This window comes from Herpailurus yagouaroundi, unplaced genomic scaffold (genome assembly GCF_014898765.1).
Source record: "Herpailurus yagouaroundi ecotype Mexico unplaced genomic scaffold, PumYag 217, whole genome shotgun sequence".
NCBI lineage: Eukaryota > Metazoa > Chordata > Mammalia > Carnivora > Felidae > Herpailurus > Herpailurus yagouaroundi.
The window spans coordinates 5,879,751-5,898,464 of record NW_024412448.1 but is presented as its reverse complement, the minus strand read 5'-3'; the positions used below and the strand labels follow the sequence as shown (position 1 = coordinate 5,898,464).

The 18,714-nt window shown below is 54.9% G+C and overlaps 1 protein-coding gene across 12 annotated transcripts in view; it reads left to right on the top strand.

Annotated features, from left to right (window-relative positions):
- Window positions 1–18,714, top strand: part of CCDC57 (coiled-coil domain containing 57) — a 101,928-nt gene that overhangs the window by 47,799 nt on the left and 35,415 nt on the right. For 7 of the 12 annotated variants that reach the window (XR_005785021.1, XR_005785022.1, XM_040456711.1 and 4 more), the window contains 4 exons: window positions 767–870; window positions 3,427–3,597; window positions 7,580–7,766; window positions 16,851–16,942. Coding sequence is in view for 8 of the 12 variants with exons in the window: in XM_040456711.1 (XP_040312645.1) it covers window positions 767–870; window positions 3,427–3,597; window positions 7,580–7,766; window positions 16,851–16,942 (554 nt within the window). In the remaining 4 variants the exon portion in view is untranslated. Of the gene's footprint in view, window positions 1–766; window positions 871–3,426; window positions 3,598–7,579; window positions 7,767–9,969; window positions 10,986–14,557; window positions 16,050–16,850; window positions 16,943–18,714 lie in introns of those variants that run through there. The other 5 variants (XR_005785023.1, XR_005785024.1, XM_040456715.1 and 2 more) reach the window with 5 other exon arrangements.

The window sequence follows — 18,714 nt, the reverse complement described above, 5'->3', positions numbered from 1 at the left end:
CTCACAGACTGTGAGATCATGACCTGAGCCGAAGTCGGACGCACAACCGACGGAGCGACCTGGGCGCCCCTGGCCATAAACATTTTTAAAACATTTTTTTTTTTTCAACATTTATTTTTGGGATAGAGAGAGACAGAGCATGAACGGGGGAGGGGCAGAGAGAGAGGGAGACACAGAATCGGAAACAGGCTCCAGGCTCCGAGCCATCAGCCCAGAGCCCGACGCGGGGCTCGAACTCACGGACCGCGAGATCGTGACCTGGCTGAAGTCGGACGCTTAACCGACTGCGCCACCCAGGCGCCCCTATAAACATTTTTAAAAGGACAGTTTTCAATCCCTTCATTAAGTTTTGGTAAGTGTTGTATTAATGATAACTCAGGCCAAAATAATTTCTTACCTCTACTGATTCTTTCTTTGACCTCTGGGTTGTAGGAACATTTTTTCTAATTCCCAGATGACTAGGAGGTTGGTAAAGACTGGCCTCCGCAGACATTAGGTGGTAAGCTTCCACTGTTTTCCTGCAAAGATTCTTGCTTTCTCGATACTAGGGTTATACTTCACCTGTCGCCAGTGCCTCTCAGTTTGTGTTGGGACCACGTGCCTTCCACTCAGTCCTAGGGAATCTTCACTTCCAGGTGGACACACGGTGACAGTAAGCGTCCCCAGCCCTGGATGGCACAGACGTCTACTCCCCAAAGAGGGCAGTTGACCGGAACCTTCCCCAAGGGAAGGAGACCTGAACCTGACAGAATCCCTCTTTCTGCAGGAGGAGCCGTGCCGGCCGATGGCACACCCATGGGTCTAGCGCTCGGGAGGCTCAGAAACAGGACACATCTCCTGAACTTCCTGGTGGCCCGGCTCAGGCGGAAGGTATGGCCTCCCCTTTGACACTTGGGCTGGGCAGGTCTTTGGCTGGACCTCTTGGCCTCTCTGTGCCTCAGTTTCCCTCCCAGGAAGGGGTTATTGTGAGGTAACATGTCCCCAGCAAGGTGCACACAGTAAGGCCCGGTCACCGAGAGGAAAGTCCAGAGGCGCAGCGCCCACGGTGGGGCCCACGCAGGACTGCTGCCCCCTCGGGACACGCCAGAGCGCGTGGGGGTGCCCTGATGTGGCGCGAGACGCCTCGGAGGCCCAGCCCTTTCAGTCAGGCTGGCCGCCACCCACTGTTTCCTGGGACGCAAGTTCTGCCCTGTCACACGTGTTGCCAGGGTCACAGCCGTGCTTTATTGCTACAAATTCATAATTTCTCTTTTTTTAGAGTTTTTTTTTTTTTTTATCGTGGTGAAATATACATAAAGTGTACAATTTTCAAGCGTACGTTCAGTGACGTTAACTACATTCACAACGTGTATAAACATCACCACTGTCCATTCCCAGAACTTTTTCGTTATCCAAACAGAAAACGTCCCCATCGAACACTGACCCCACATCCCTTCCCCCGGGGACGTCTGCCCTGCCTCCGGGAGCTGGACGACTCTCCCGTGAGCGGGGTCTGCGGAATCTGCCCTCGCGTGACTGGCTCATTTCCCTCGGCCTCATGTCTTCGCGGCTCACCCACGGGCAGTAGCGTAAACCAGTGCTCATGCCTTCTGGGGACGGAGTGATAAACCACTGTGTTTCCCACACCGTCCGTCCTCCGATGGACACTTGGCTGCTCCCACGCTTGGCACTTGTGGAGAACGCTGCTGTGAACACGGTGTCCCAGCATCTGTTCAAGCCCCTGCTTTCAATTCTCTGGGGTACGCGTGTAGGAGTGGAATTGCTGGGTCGATGGTGACTCTGAAGAACCACCGAGCTGTTTTCATGAGCGGCTACACCGTTTGGTGTCCCTCTGGCTGCGTGTGAGGACTCCGGCGGCCCACGTCCTGGTTCCCACCACCTATTTTCTGTCTTTTCGACTCTAGCCGATCCAGTGGGGCGAAATGATACCTCACAGTGGTTTTGATTTGCATTTTTCCTGATGGCTAATGATGCGGAGCATCTTTTCATAGAGTTATTGGCCATTTGTGTGCATTCTTTGGAAAAATGTCTCTTCAAATCCTTTGCCCATTTGTAATTGGATTGTCTTTTTTATCGTTGGGTTCGAAGAGTCCTTCGTGTACATTGGATACTAGTCCCTTATCAGATGTCCAGTTTGTAAATTTTTCCTCCCGTTTTCAGGCTTGTCTTTTCACTTTCTTGACAGTGTCCTTTGAAGCACAGGTTTTTAGTTTTTATGATTCCTGGTTTTGTCTGCGTTTTCTTCCTGCTTATGCTTTTGGTGTCGGGCCGCCCTGTCGCCTTCTGTGTGGATATGTTCTTCGTGAGGCAACAGAAAGAGGGAATTTCACACGGTCCTTGGAGTCCATGAATACGTGAATCACACCACCTTGTATATTCAGACGGACCTCCGTACGCACGCGAGGGGAGGGGGCTCGGGACGCTCTGGACTTGCTGCCTCCCGTTCTGCCCACTGCTGCAGTTTCACACACAGGCGTGCACACGCTTTACAAACAGGAAATAAGCATTTAAAGCTTTAATTTTGTTTTGATAGAGAGCATATGATTATTGTGAGGAAAAATGTCCACTTCAAAGTGGTTTTTGTTTCTATTTTCATTAACAGCGTCTATCCAACGGTCACCTTTTTGGATGCGTATGTGACAAATTCAAAGAATAAGATACTCACCAGGACTTCACTGTAGGAGTTCCTGGAATAGGAACACAATATTTTTTATCTTCCTGAGAATAAAGTGGGAAAGTCAGAGTGTAGAGAGGTGCCATTCTGTCCGTTGGTTCCTTTTTCCTTCCTTGTATCAGCAGGAGGACAGATGTTGTCCAGAGAAGCTGCCGAAGTGAGGGGCTGGGCCCGGAGCTCTGGCCAGAGACCCACTTTGGGGACCTCACGGCTGCCCTGTGGCGACCAAAGCTGCCGCGCACGCCTGGCACTCCCCTTCTTCACCTTCCGTGCACTCCTGCCTTCTGTCTGCTCCCCAGTTGTCAGTCACCTCCTCTCGACAGCCTTGGCTTCACCCCCCCCCCCCCCCCCTCCCCCTCCCAGGCCCCGGATTGCCTGCAGGTGTTTGTTTCCACCTGTACTAGGCTCAGGAAGAGGGTTTGAGGCCTCTGCCTCCGCCCCGGGCAGTTCCCGGCCTGGATGCTCCCCACCCAGCCTTGGAGTCCAATGCAGGCTCCGCCACAGGTGCCCGAGGCCACCCTGCAGGGGACGGGTGGGGCACAGGCCTGCCCGAGGCCACCCTGCAGGGGACGGGTGGGGCACAGGCCTGCGTGGCCACTGCGTTAAGCCAGAGAGGAGAGACTGACAAACGTGTTCCTTTCCGATCTTCGCATAGTTTCTGCTGTGCGCCTCTGCCCTTTTCCTGCTTCCCTGCCCTCTTGCCCTCTGGAGCTGGCACCCCTCCTAACGTTGCCCCTGAAACGGCCCCCCAGCTGCTGCAGAAACCCCTGGGCACGGACACCGTCCAGCACGAGCTGCCCCACGAGGTGGGCCAAGTGCACCTGGAGGCTTTGGAGCTGCAGAAGCAGGTGGCTGAGCTCGAGGAGCATATCGGGAGCCACTGGCGGTTACAAGCCTTGGACCAGGTGGCCCTTGCAAGGCAGGTGGGTACCCCGCCCCACTGTCCCCCTCTTCCAACTGGCCGCTCTCACAGTCGGGCCTGGTCCTCGGCAGACACAGTGCCGGAGGGGTGCGGCCCCACCTCAGGCCTCCGGGCCCTGGGACCCTCCACTTAAGGCCAGCGTAGGAAACCCGCACGTGTGAAGAGGGCTCTTCTGTTTCCCCTAAAAGGGAGTCCTTGACTCTTGCTAGGGCTTTGGGAAGCCCTGAAAGGAAATGCAAATTGGGGGTTTTCCTGGTGAGGATTTATCTCCCAGAGCGCTTGAGGCCACGGCCCCTACACACGTGACAGTGGGCCCCGTGTGGGTGTCACTGGGGTTCCCGTCATGGTCCCCGTCAGGCCCTCCGCAGCCAGTGCCCATCTGGCTCCATGTTTGAGGCAACGTTCCGAGCCGTGAGAGAGCCCTGCGGCCGCCGTCCCCGCAGATCTGACAGACCGGCCACTTTCCTTCTCACCGAAGGCTGTTGGAAATGCTGTTGAGAGCGCGCATTCCTTACTGTCCGTTACCTGGGGGGCCCGGGGTTCCCGCGGTTACCTGTGTTATATGGTGGCCCGCGGTCACGACTGTACCGTGGTACCAGAGCGCGCCCAGAGCTCCGGGCGCGGTGGTATAGGGCAACAGTCCTCATGTGTCCCAAGCTCGGTCCCAGGGGCGGCACTGACGGGCATGAGTGGGACTCAGCTCCGGGACCACGTCCGTCACCGTCACCAGAGGACTAGAGGGAAGGTGGGTCCACTCCCTGCTGGCGTGGAAGCGCCTGGACGCGCCTTGGGGCAGACAGCTGTGTGAGAAACGGCCCAGAGGGGAGGCGGGACACAGAAACACCACCCGGAGGGCCAGCCCTCCTGCCATCCCGGCCACGGGCCCCCTCACCCCGTGTCCACCGTTCATCTCCGATGCTGCCCATGCACGGCCCCGAGGTCGGCTGCGTGGGGGTTCCTATAATACCCCTCGCCTGCTTCGCGGATCCTGCTTGCTTAGGGGGAAGAGATCCTACAGATCAGCAGCATTTAAAATCCAGATGTTTAATTCTGTGGCAGGCAGGCTGGGGCTGAAGCATGTGTGACCTTGGGGAGAAATCGAGGCACAGGAAACCTAGGGCCGGTCCCGGTGCCCAGACGAGGGCCGTTCCCGGGAGCGCCAGCATCTTGGCGGCCCGGAGCCTTGAGCGCTCCCAGTGCCGAGATCCTGTTTCCGAGTGTCTCGCTCTGAGAGGAAGCAGGATAAGTGGTGGGCTCCACCACGGAGACCCGGAAACAGGGCGATGGGACTGGAGGACGCAGGCACCCAAGGGCCTCAGGCGCTGGCCACAGAAAAAGCAGGACTTGCAGCGTGGGGTCAAGGAGAGGGTGGAGGCGGGAGGCTGGTCCCCCAGATGCAGAGGGGCCGGTGCACCGGGCAGCCGTCCTGAAGCAGAAAGGAGAACGAGGCTGCGACGCAGCACCCATGACACCTCGGTTACAAAGGGAGAGGGCAGCTTTCCAGGGGAGCAGCCTGCAGACACTGCTTCCGAGGGGTGTGCTCCCATCGCAGACGCGGGGACAGACGGGTGTCCTGGGCTTCCGAGCCAGCCGCGCCCGGGGGTCACAGCCTGGCCGCAGACTGCAGCCACGAGCGACGCATTAAAACCGGCCTGTCAGGAGCCTTGCAGGGACCCAGGAGACAGCTGTCACGTGGGGCTCTGTGCCCAGGGCGGGAGAAACCAGCTGTGTGGGACATGACTGGACGGTTGGTGAGGTCTGCGCGTGGCCTGTGTATCAGGTCATAATGTTGCGTCCGGGGTAAACGTCGGTTGTTCGAAACCGTGGTTTGAAGACAACGTCCGTTTTGGGAGGCACGGACTGGAGCATCCAGGTGTCAGGGAGCCTGATGTCGCCAACTTAACTGTCGGCGGATCAGGGAGCAACCCGTAAGGTGAGGGGGCCGGTGGCAATGGAGCAGGGGGGTCGGTGCCGCCAGGGCACTGCCCTAGTAGCTCCCGTGCGAGTCTCACGTTCTCCCGGGTGGAGGCAGGTCCCACACCCCCCGGCCCAGGACAAGGGACCGTGCAGAGCTCAGTCACCCTCCCCAAGGGCAGCAGAGACCACTGCCCGCCCGGCACCTGCACATCCCTGCAGCTGTCCTGTCTCCGGTGACCCCCGGCCCGGGGGGGATTGACCCAGGCCCAGGGGTCTCCCTGCCAACCTTCCTCCCAGTCCTAACGACCCTCCAGCCCCGAGCACAACGGGAGGGATGCTCTGGGTCCACTGGGGGGCAGTGTTGGATGGCGGTCCTCCCCGCCGGCTCTGCCTGCAGCCTTGGCAACCCTCAGGAGAACCGTGGGAGCCAGCCGCCCCGGCCAGCGCCCCTCTGCACCCCGGGTCGGGGCTTGCTCTGACAGCCTCCCTAAGGGCTTCTCTGTGGAGCCCGGCGGCCGCTGCCCTTGGAACAGAGTCCCCACGGGGACGCCTCCCTGGCCAGGATGCTGGGAGCACACCCACAGGGCTGGCGTGAGGAGCCGCCTGGGCCCCAGCCCGCAGTCGCTCACGAGTCCCAGAATGTGTGGTCACAGGAGTCACTTCGTGGACGTGGGCAGAGCATAGAAAGAGATCAGAGCAGTTGGGTCAGAAACGGAACCCAGGACGGCCCCCGGCTGGGGGACAGGGCTGCAGAGCCCACTGCGCAGCCATGGGGGCTAGAGCTGGGCCACTTGCAAGTGTGGCCCCCCAGAACCTGGACACAGGCCCCCCGGTGAGGGCTCGACTCCGGGCTCTTGCAGGGGGCCGCCTTGCCGGCTGCAGGCCTGCTCCCGAAAGTCCGTTTTCCCTGAGGCCTCCGAGTAAGTGTCTTTTCAGGGCTGCTCTTTCCTCACGTAAAGTGGCTCAGGTGACTCCCAACACCGCGCTCCTGGGGAGGGCGCGCCCTGTCCTCCCTTCCTCCGGGTCTATCCCAGCTCCTCCAGAGACCCGAGGGCCCCACTCGTGTCCTGGGCCCTCGGGAGAAGGTCAGTGAGGCTGAGAGCAGGCCCGGGTCCCGCCACTGGGGAGAGGGTGTGGATTTGGGTGCTGGGGCCTCAGTGCCTCGGGCCGTCTCCCCGTCCCGACCTCTCTTCCTGCCGAACTAGCCTGGCACACTCCAGAGGCTTCCGGGCTGCCTGAGGAACAGTGGCCACTGGAGGGCACAGATGCCCGCCAGCCCTGGAGAGGAGCACCAGGAAACGAGGCCAGGACAGAGCGTGCTGGTCTGTTCCAGGGACTCCGGGCTGCTTCCCGCTCTGGCTCTGGCGTGTGTGGCCAGGACAGGGGCACAGTGCAGCTTTTCATGGGTGTAGGGAGCAGCCGTGCCTAAGTAGGCCACCTGCCTCCCTAGGGGCCTTGGACACCAGTTCCTTCTGGGCCTCTGTCTGGCTCAGAGGCAGCCCGCACACACGTTCTCCTCTTCCTCTCTCTCGTTCTCTACTCCCCGCCTCGTTCCGAACACCCCTCTGAGTGGACTGCATGCGTGTATCGGGGCCATGTGGTGACCCAACACAGGGACCCCACAGCACAGGGTCCAGACAGTAAGGAAGAGAGCAGAGGGAGGCCTCTGCCGGCTCCTCCACTCCAGGTGACCCCGGTGCCCATGACCTGTGCACCCAGCCTGTCACCCTGGTGCATACGCAGCCCTCGTGAGTCCCGGAGGCCGAGTGTGGGTGCCAGCTGGCTCCTCATTGTCCTTGCTGGAAAGGTACAGGCTCGGTGGGGGTCGCAAGAGGCCAGAGGCAGGCCTGGTCTCCACAGTCTGTGGTCTTCGTTCACCCCACTCATGGAAGAGGTGGCCTCCTGCATGTGGGGTCCCCGTTTCATTGTCAAGACTCGCTGGCCCTTCCTCTGTCTCATCCTGCAAGGATGTTCCCCAGGGGTGCGGGCTCTGGGGCGGCCAGCCTGCCCCTCTCCCACCTGGAGGGCTGGGCTTACAAGCTCTCTGCCTATGGCTTTGTTCACAGGCCCCTGCGGACCAAGGACCCAAGGGGACCAAAGACCAGAAGCCACAGCCCCCGCAGGTGTCGTCTGTGCCCCGACTCCAGAGGAAACTGAAGGAGGCGGCCCGAGAAATCGTCCGCCTCCGCCTGGAGAAGGAGCAGCTCCTGGAGACAGGAAACAGGCTCCGAGCGGAGCTGGGCCGCGGCCCAGGTGAGCGTGGGGTTGGCGGGTCGGGGGCCTCACAGACCTGCTCTCTCCTGGCCTGCCGCCCGGAAGGGGGGAAGCTTTGCCGCCCTGCGGCGAGAACGGGCCGGGGGAGGGCCTGGCCTGGCTTCTCAGGCGGGAGAACAGAAGCCTCCCTTGTGGAGTGAAGCTGGGGTCAGGGGTCACGGGCACAGAGCAGAGCTTCACGCTGCCACGGGGTTTCCACGAACCGGTTCCTGTGGCAGCACTTGTGAGAAAAATACTGCAAAGCGGGCGGCCTTTCTGGGCCACCGTGTTCCTGGGCCGGCTGTGCTGGGCTTCTCCGAGTGACGGCCGCTGTGTCTGCACTGCGACCCGGGCCCAGCTGCCTACAGGTGTCTGAGAGGATGCTGGGTTCCAAGACCCACAGGCAGTGCTGAAACCGGGCTGGAAAGAGACGTGCCCTTGTTCCAGCCTGCGGCACGGGCCCCGGCAGCCACTGTGAGTTCTGTGAGCTCACAGAACCCCGGGGCTTCGCTTGCAGCCGGCGAGACTCAGACTGATACCGCTTTGGCGAGAATTTATTAGATGTGGGTTCACTGCAGGACTTCATTTATCGTAGTGGCATTTCACAAGCCACAGCGTACGGGATAAGGTCTTTGAACAAACCAGTAAGGAAATCATATGCTCCGAGCCAATGGTAGACTAACGGCACGTCGTTCCAGGCGAGGGAAGACGGCCGGCACGGCCCGGATTTAGCTGCCAGCCTATAAAGCGCCACCATAGAGTGGTACCTGGTGGCCCATAGCACTCTGCTGTCTCCTGGACCTGTGGCTGTCCTCGTTTTCTGAGGCCTTCATGTGAGCAGTGGTGCGATATTCAGTCCACACTGCCCTCTCCCCATCGTCTGTGCACTATTACCTATGCTCATCTTCGCAGCAACCGTAAGCACGGAGAAAGGCTTCCCTAAACAAGGCTAAAAAGTAAACTACCCCATAGGCGGGGGAAGGCAAAGATCAACCGCTGTGACGGTACATTTAAACGTCTGTAAGGAAAAGACGCAGCGAACACAGACAAAGGGAGATGTTTTCGACGTGTCTGACGGGCGGAAAGGATCGATACCTAAAACAGGTGTCTACAGATCACACGCAAGGGCCCAGATGGCCAGTCCCAGGAGAAGTGCACGTAGCTGATGAGGGTGCGGGTGACACGTGGCCTCAGGAGTCTGAGGAAGCCACTGAAGTCAGCATTGAGTCTGAACCTCAGATTGAGCAGTGTCACTTGGCAGTGAGGAGCACGGGGCACGTGTGTGTCGGTGGGGGTCTTCGTCGTTGAAACCTTTTGGACAACTTGACTGCGTCTGTCTCTTTCTACCATTCTGCCCTTTGAATCGGCAATCCTTCTCTTAAAAATCTAATTAAAAGATACTTCACGGGGGAAAAGGATGTATGTGCAGGATATTCTCAGCAGCGCTTTCGCTGTGGTGAGAAAGTAATTGGGAATAGGGCAGACCCCGGAGTCCAGAGCTTGGGGCGCTGCTGGGCTCCCTGCAGGTCACCCCCACCGGGTGCTGCCTCCACCCGCAACTCGAACCAGGTGGGGCGGAGAGCTGGCTTTTCCGCCGTTCGACTCCGGTCCTTTGCGGGTGATGCTTTGGCAAATACAATAAAAAGGTGGCGGTGCCAGGTCACCCCCAAAGCTCCTAACGCTTATTCTCATCGTGGGCCCGGTGTCGTCTGTGCACCACCGGGCCAACTGACCCCTCTTGGGCAGATGCCACCTGGACAAGCCGTTTGCGGACAGAAGCCACCGCCGGAGAGCGTGTCTGTGTCAGCAGGCGGGCACACGGGAGACGGTGTGTGCGCGTGCGTGTGACTGTGCACGCACATAGACGGAGGGCTGTGAAGAAACATGTCCGTTTCTCTGCGGTTTGGGGAGGAAGCTACCGAATGAGATTTTGGGACTTTTCTCTGAATACTTCTGTATTGTTTGCAATCTGCAGCTATACCAAACGCTCTCAGTTTGCTTCCTTCTGGGAAGGCCATCTTCCCCCAAACCATGTGGGTGGTGGGGTTTCTGCTCTCCCACAGGCGTGCTTGGACCTCATGGCAAAGGCTTTAGGCGAGACTGGTCTGTCTGCATTTATTTTATAGAGATGATTTATCTGGTGCGTAAATACAGGTGGCGTGTAAACCAACTGTGACGAAAACATCTTATCATCGTTTAACAGCATGAATAACGTAAGACAGTCCAGCCGAGGTGGCATCATCTGTCTCCTGTGGTTTCCAGGTGCTTTTCCGGGCGCTTTTCTGGGCGCCTCTGCAGACCACCCCCCACCCCGGCCCCGCCTGCACCCGCCCCGGGATGTGTCCTCCCTCAGCTGCCTGCGGCAAGCACCCCGTCCCTGTCTCCGCAGCCCGGGGCTCCTCAAGGGGTCATCTGCAAGAATCTTCACATCCAGTGCTGTTGTAAAGACTTTGCTTTGGGGGCAGTTGCAGGATCGCAGCAAAACTACCGGGAAGGTCCAGAGCTTGTCCGCGTGCCCGCCCCTCGCGCACAGCCTGCCCACGTACCCGCCACGGTGCTGTCGGAAGCCTCATGCCAGGGATGTTTCGCCTGCTCGTCCCTCCCCCACCCCGGCAGCCCTGGATCCTTGTCCTGTCCCCACAGCTCTGCCTTTTCCCAGGGTGCCTGGCACTTAGAGTCACACAGCCTGGAGCCTTTCATACCTGGCCTTTTCCCCTGAGTTTTTGTGTGTTCTGATTATAAAAAGGCTGTTTGCTCATTGCAGAGATGTAAGTGTGTGCAGGGAGGTGTTAATTCCTACAGGAAAGCACAGATTACTGACCTGAGCAAACCCGCGGCCCGGAGGCGGTGCCGGGCGCCTGTCCGTCCATCACGGTGTGAGTGTGCAAGCCCCCACACGGCCCCACGCTGGAGCGCGTGCCACACGAGCTCTGGACCGGCCCTCTCAGGACGCGTGAGGCCCGGACGGCCGAGCCCACCTCCAGCCAAAGCGGGTCTTGTGCGTTCCCAACAGTGAATGAAAGCGCTTGTCCGACCGCAGCCTCGCAAGACGCCGTGCTCGTTCGGAGCTGTCTGGGCCTGTCCACTCAGGGAAAACGCGTCGTCGTTTAACTCGGATTTCCAGTGCGTGTGTGCTGCCAGTGCGTGATGCCTCATCATGTCGTTTTCCTGCTGAACTTGTTGTTCGTCCAGAAGTGATTTGCTAAAAAAAAAAAAAAAAAAAAAAAAAAAAGGACAGGGGCTCCTGGGGGGCTCCGTGGGTTAAGCATCTGGACTTCAGTTCAGGTCGTGATTTCACAGTCCGTTGAGTTCGAGCCCCACGTCGGGCTCTGTGCCGGCAGCTCGGAGCCTGGAGCCTGCTGTGGATTCTGTGTCTCCTCCGCTCTTTGCCCCTCTCCCATTTGCACATGTGTTCTCTTTCTCCCTCTCTCAAAAATAAACATTTGGGGCGCCTGGGTGGCTCAGTCGGTTAAGCGTCCAGACTTCGGTTCGGGTCGTGATCTCACGGTTCGTGGGTTCGAGTCCGCGTTGGGCTCTGTGCTGACAGCTCAGAGCCTGGAGCCTGCTTGGGATTCTCAAAAATAAATAAAAACATTTGGAAAAAGTTTAAAAAAGGACAAATGAGGCTTTCGTTGGCCTGCTGACCCCACACTGTTGAGCAGGTACACATGAGTAAACAGTTCCCCACCTTTCTTTTTCATAATTACATGCACGTTTAAAAGCCTGTGGTGAGCAGAAGGTGATCTGTTGCTTTGCATCCGCCTGCCAGGGGCTCCTTGACGCCTGCGGCCACACCTTCCCGGAGCCTCTCTCTGGCGGCCCACATTTTGTTGTGAACCAGGGTCTAGAATGATGGCTTGGCCGGAGAAAATTCTATGTCGGCATTTTCTTATAACCTTTGCAAAGCGGGTGTTTCTCTGTCTTTGAAGAAGTTGGCCCTTGGCCGGTGAAGCCCCTTCCTTGGGGGGCTGGGGGGGGTGTCCCTGTTCCCTCTGGCCGCTCTTCTCCTGTGACGCCAGCCTGGGTCTGAGCGGGAGTGGGCTGGTGTTACTTTAACCTGCTCAGGAATGGGATTGTTTTTTTTAATCTTAAGACTTGTGGTTTGTTGGTTTTTCCCATTCTTTGAAATTTTTAGCCATTGTTTCTTTAGATGTTCTTCCCTTCTTTCTAATCTCTTCTGGAGATCTCATTAGACCTGCTGGGAATCTCTCTCCTCTCCCCCCGCCCCCCTCCTTCCCTCCCGCTTTCTCCCTCGGTCTCTCGCCCATGTTGTCTCTTTCCCTCTCCATGTCTCTCCCTCTCTTCCCCCTCCCTCTCTCCCTTCATCTCTCTCTCTCTGTCCCTCTCCCTCCCTCGTTCTCTCTCCCTTCCCCCTCTTCCTCTATCTCTTCCCCTCCCCCTCCCCCTCCCCCTCCCTCCCTCCCGCCAGTGGATGGATTCCTGTGTCTTTTTTTTTTTTAATTTTTTTTAATGTTTATTTATTTTTGAGAAAGAGACAGAATGCAAGTAGGTTAGGGACCGAGAGAGAGGGAGACACAGGGCCCCACCCAGGCACCCCGGATTCCTGTGTCTTTGCAAGTTTACTATTTCACGTTTATTCATTCCTTTCTTTGGGTTTGTTTGATTATTCTTTTCCTGATTTCTTTAACATTTACTTTATTCTTGTTTAGTGATTGCATTTTTTAAGGTGTGAATCTTCCATCTGAGTGTCAAGGTTTTGAGGGACAGCGTCATCACTTTGATTAATGTCCAGATACTCTGCCATTATGGACTCAGGTTTTCTGTTTCACTCAAGTTGTTTAGGAGAGTTCCAGGATTTTTTCGTCATTTTCAAACGTGTTGAATTTTACTTTTGAACCTGTTCCTTTAGCAGCCTTATCATACCAACTTATTAACGTTCTTTCTAAATATATGTGTAGTTGCCAAGAACCACGATTTTTGTGTTAAAATCTTGCCCGATTCTCCTTCCCTTCCTCACCGCGTGCGCCGTCCATTTTCCCGCTGCGTCACTCGGCGTGAAATATCCAGACAGTCACAGGTCCTGCCGGTCAGGTTGTGCAGTGTCCTTTCTGATGTTCAGCGCCGTCGGGGGCAGAAAAAATGACGTTTTTAATCAGGTGTTTGGAAGGGTCGTTTCCAGAAGGAGGCAAAATATGGCTCTTGGACACCTATGAAAAAACATACAGATTTGGGGCTTTCTTGTCATTCAGCAGTGACAGCCAGCTCCAAGGAAAGGGCCAGTCTCGAGTTGCAGAATAAGGACCCTGAATTGCAAGTGGAGCTGGATCTGGTTCTTCTTCTTCTTTTAATGTTTGTTTATTTTTGAGAGAGGGAGAGAGACAGCGAGAGCAGGGGGCGGGGGTGCAGAGAGAGAGGGAGACACAGAATCCGAAGCAGGCTCCAGGCTCCGAGCCGTCAGCACAGAGCCCGACGCGGGGCTCGAACCCACAAACTGTGAGATCATGACCTGAGCCGAAGTCGGATGCCCGACCGACTGAGCCCCCCAGGCACCCCCGGATCTGGTTTTTCTAAGGGGAGGGGCTGTCGGGGAAACTGTGGGTTGACCTCGTAAAGTGCAAGCGCGCCTCAACTTGCGGGTCTGTGGGGCAGGAGGCGGGCCGTGGGCGCCGAGGCCTTGCTGCCCTCAAAGCGGTTTCCACTCCAGAGCATCTGTTTTCTTACCGTTTTTCTGCGTCGGATAAAACATAAGCTCAAACAAGGATGATTCGTGATCATAAGCACGGCTGGTTGGTCACTTGGCTGGATTATGTCCATAGGTGTAGCAAGAATGTTAATACACCGAGCCAGCTTTCCTGAGTTCACTTTGCTAGAAGTTTCCATCAGGAGTCCAGATTGGACTTTTTACAAGCTTCTCGTTTGTTGTCCTGATGAGGCCAGGAAGCCAGTAACGCACTGGTTTCATCTGCTAAATGATTTTGAGCAAATTCCTTTTACCCCAAGGTTTCAGAACTACCCTGAGGCTCCATGGCCTGCTGGAGGTGACCTTCCCAGCTCTTCGCCAGCTGTGTGCCTCGGCCCCTTAAGTCAACCGGAGTAACTTCTGGTGACCGGTCCTGACAACTAAGTGAGCATCGTGCTCAAATCCGGCCCGCACCGCCCGTGTTTCCAGTCAAGTCCCGGTAGAACGGAGCACCGATTTTCAGGGCACCGGTGCAAGTAAAGAACCGTGTTGCAGGAGGGTGTTAAGAAACAAAATTCAAGCGGGTGAATTTGTGGATCTAATTGCCTTTGTTGAGCGATTCAGGACTCAGGCAGCATCCCATGCAGCAAGGAGAGGGAGCTCAGAGGGGCTCCACAGAGTGGAAGGTTCTTACAGGAAGGACAGTGGGGGCAAGAGGTCCATTAGCGAAAGAAAAGGATTGTTTGCAGCCAGATCACCTTCCCTACCTGTGAGGGCCCGGGTCCTTTGGGGTTGGAGAGGACCCAGTGGCAAACTCCACTGACTACAGGGCTCCTGACAACCGGTTAAAGCTGCATTTCTGGGGGAGGTTGCAGCTAGGTCAGGCATAAAGCCCTGGTTTGGGCCTGTGATTTGCTTTTGAACAAAAAAAAGAAGACTGGGGCGCCCGGGGGCTCAGTAGGTTGAGCGTCCGACTCTTGGTTTCAGCTCAGGTCATGATCTCATGGTTCGTGAGTTTGAGCCCCGCTTTGGGCTCTGTGCTGACAGCAGGAGCCTGCTTGGGACTCACTCTCTCTCTCTCTCTCTCTCTCTCTCTCTCTCTCTGCTCCTCCCCTGCTCTCTCTCTCAAAACAAATAAACTTAAAAAAAGAAAAAAGTAAGACTCAACAAGAGTATCTGAGTTCTGAAGGACTTAGGGAGAGAAGAAGATGCCACTTAGAGATGTTTCACATCAGCTCACAAAAGCGGAGACCCCTGAAGCCTTACAGACTGCGGCTGGCTAAGAGGAGGGAGAACGGGCCCCGTCTAGAGCTAGGACGTCGACTGTGAAAGCGACGTATCCAGAGAAGAGCTGCCATCGCCCCTGCCCATCCCTTCCGTCCTCAGTGACCAATTCTTGATCCATTGGATTTTGGTTCCAGGTCAGAAGAGTCCACGTTCTTCTCGACTGGAGCTCTGGAAATCCTGCCTCGCGCAACTGGGAGCATCTCAGAGTGGGCCAGGCACCGCCAGCAGAAGCCTGTGCCCAGAGTACAGCGGGGCCCTCGGCCCCAGGGGGTGCCCGAAACGGCAGACAGTACCGAACACTACGCGTTGCACGTTTTTTCCTAGACGTACGCGCCCACGATAATGTTTATAAGTTAAGCGCGGTAAGAGACTAGGATAACAGCTACTAAGAAAATAGAGCAATTATAGCCATATATTGTAAATAAAGTGCTGTGACTGTGGTCTCAACACAGCCTTACCGAGCTGTCTCCCCTTTCCTGTGATGCCGTGAGACAGAGAAATGCCTGCGTGAGGAGACGGAGGAGGTGGACGCTGTGGGTGTGCGACAGTAGGTCAGGAGGGGGACCGTGGGTCTCCAGACGCGCTGACAGCGAATAACTGGGGGCGCCTGTGGCTGAGACTGCGGCCGAGACCCATGCAGCCTTTCCACAGGCTCGTGGAAGGTCCTCCCGACAACAGGCACGCTGACCTCGCTGTAGAGATTTCCCTCTTGTCTCGTTTTTCTCCTCTTCTCTCCTTATCGAAGTGCAACTTTTCGCACAGTGACCGCACCGCCTTACTTTTCCAGTGGCAGTTTGCATGGGTTCCAACTTCTCCACATCCTGGGCACCACTGACTTCCCGTCTTGTCCGTTCTGATGAGTGAGAAGCCGTAGCTCACTGTGGTTTAGAGTCTGCGTTTCCCTGACGACTAATGATGCGGACCATCTCTGCAGGGGCTCGTCGGCCATTCGTGGGTCTTCGGATTCCATGGCTTTTAAGCTCCGGGTTTAAAATCTAAAGAACACAAGTTCACTTCCGAATTCTGTCCTTCCCATGTGCTTTTATCCCCTGGAGGAAGCTGACGGAGTACTCGGGGACCCATTGCTGGAGCTCCACGGTGACAGGGCTGGTTCCTTGAGTAAACTAGATGCTAATAACATGCAATATATTCACCACCATCTTCAGACAGATGGATAATAAGCTTTTTCAAAATTTCTATTTCAGTTTCTAACACAGTAAATATCAGTGTTTACAGCTCACACACACCCCAAAACCTTGGAGTCCTCACTGAGCTTGTGTTTAGCCACGATGATTCGTGATTCTGACAAACCTTATTTGAACAGTAGTTGTGTCTCGTAGTATTGTCAGCTTAAAGATGCATTTCCGGGGCGCCTGGGTGGCGCAGTCGGTTAAGCGTCCGACTTCAGCCAGGTCACGATCTCGCGGTCCGTGGGTTTGAGCCCCGCGTCGGGCTCTGGGCTAATGGCTGATGTCAGAGCCTGTTTCCGATTCTGTGTCTCCCTCTCTCTCTGCCCCTCCCCGTTCATGCTCTGTCTCTCTCTGTCCCAAAAATAAATAAACGTTGAAAAAAAAAATTAAAAAAAAAATAAATAAAGATGCATTTCCTAGATTTTTAGGTAACTTAACCCAAGTTGAGTTAACAAATGGGTATTCTTCGGCGACCCGGATCATTTCCGAGTGAGACAGGATGCTTGCAGGATGACAGGCGGGATCTTTGAGTTTATTCATTTAACCTCCTGCTGCTTACTTTTCTGTGCTGCACAGAGAGTGCACTTTGGGACGGTTAGTGAAGGTGTTGATTTCTGCTTTGAGAAGCCGTGTCAGGCCACACGCAGCCGCGGGACGTCTTGTGTGCGCGTCACCCCCCACCGCGTGCTGCAGGAGAGAAGTGACTGGGGTAGAGGAGGAACGCGGTGTTCTTCTCGGGGTTTGTGCTTGGCGTGAGGGAGACCCAGAAATGAGGTGCACGCAGAAAGCAAACCCTTCTGGTGCGTGGCTGGCTCAGTCAGTGGAGCACGTGACTCTTGATCTCCGGGTGTGAGTTTAAGCCCCGTGTTGGGCATAGAGCTTACTTTAAAATAAAAAGGTGAAAAAGAAGGCGAAGGAGAAATAATGAGAAAGCAAATCCTTTTCCTCTCCTTGTTCTTGTTCTAGGGAAACCACCTCATCAACCCCTGCCCACTCCTGAGGCCTGGAACCAGAGTGAAGCACCTTTGGGGCAGGTGAAGCCCCACTCTGCAGCTCAGGTAATACTTATTCCTGTATCTAAGAACAGCATTTTCAGCAACTTTTTACCAATTGCTTAAGTATTGCGTTTCATTACCAAAACGTCAAAATCCAGTAGACATGATTGAAAAGGTCTCCATTTTTCAGCAGCTGAACATAGTTACCTGTGACGTCTCAGTGTGTTTCCTTCTGTTTTTTAAAGTTACAAAAATAGGGGCACCTGGGCGACTCAGTCGGTTTAAGCATCCGAGTCTTGATCTTGGCTCAGGTCATGATCTCACAGCTTGTGAGTTCGAGCCGCATGTTGGGCTCTGTGCTGACATCGGAGAGCCTGCTTGTGTGCGTGCTCGCTCACTCTCTCTCCCTCAAAAATAAGTTTAAAAAATAAAATTAAAAAAATAATAAAATAAAAATAAAGACAAAATAAACATAAAATTACAAATTACATCATATATATATTTTACTATAGCTTTACCCACCTGGGTATTATTTTTCAAATCTTCACCAATATGATGGGTTAAAAAAATTGCATCTTTGGGGCACCTGGGTGGCTCAGTCGGTTAAGCGGCCGACTTCGGCTCAGGTCACGATCTCGCGGTCCGTGAGTTCGAGCCCCGCGTCGGGCTCTGTGCTGACAGCTCAGAGCCTGGAGCCTGTTTCAGATTCTGTGTCTCCCTCTCTCTGACCCTCCCCCGTTCATGCTCTGTCTCTCTCAGTCTCAAAAATAAATAAACGTTAAAAAAAATTTTTTTAATTGCATCTTTTAAAAGTTTTTTTATATCCTTACTGGTATTAAAGTTTGTAATCTGGGGGCGCCTGGGTGGCGCAGTCGGTTAAGCGTCCGACTTCAGCCAGGTCACGATCTCACGGTCCGTGAGTTCGAGCCCCGCGTCGGGCTCTGGGCTGATGGCTCGGAGCCTGGAGCCTGTTTCCGATTCTGTGTCTCCCTCTCTCTCTGCCCCTCCCCCGTTCATGCTTTGTCTCTCTCTGTCCCAAAAATAAATAAAAATAATAATAAATAAAGTTTGTAATCTGTTTATCGGCCATTTGTATGTCTTCTTTTGTGGGTTATTTATACATGTATTTTGTTAATTTTTCTACTTGTATGTCTGTCAGTTTTTGTTTTGAGAAAGAGAGAGAGAGAGAGAGAGAGAATCCCAAGCAGGCTCCCAGCTCAGAAACCCAACTCAGGGCTCCATCTCACACCCATGAGATCACGACCTGAGCTAAAATCAAGAGTTGGATGCTCAACCGATCGAGCCACCGAGGCATCCTTGTGCTTGTTAGTTCTTAAGAGGTTTTCATCCACGACGGAACTGCTGTGTGTCTATCGTAAACCTTTGTCATATGCCATATGTCATACGTTTTCTTTTTTTTGTTTTTTAATCCACAGAGAACTTTCTTTAATGAGCTCCACCAGTGTACTTTAATGGTTTATTTCACTGGCTTTTGGCCTAGAGTGTTTTTCTCTATTTTGAGTTTCGGTAAATGTCCACCCATTTCTTCTGGCTGTTCTGTCCCACAAATTATCGTGACACCCATAAGTAGTTACCCTCCTTCTTCTCACTGACTTCGAATTGGTATTTTTAGCATGTGCTAAACATCTTGACTCTTCTGTATTTCTTAAATTAATGTTTTATTTTGAAATGATTTCAAATTTACGCAAAGTTGTGAAAATAACACATATACCCTTCACCTAGATTCACCAGTTGTTACCTCGTTACTACATTTGGTTTGTCATTCTTTCTGTTCCTTCCCTCTGCCTCCCCCACGTTTTAAACATTTTTTTTTT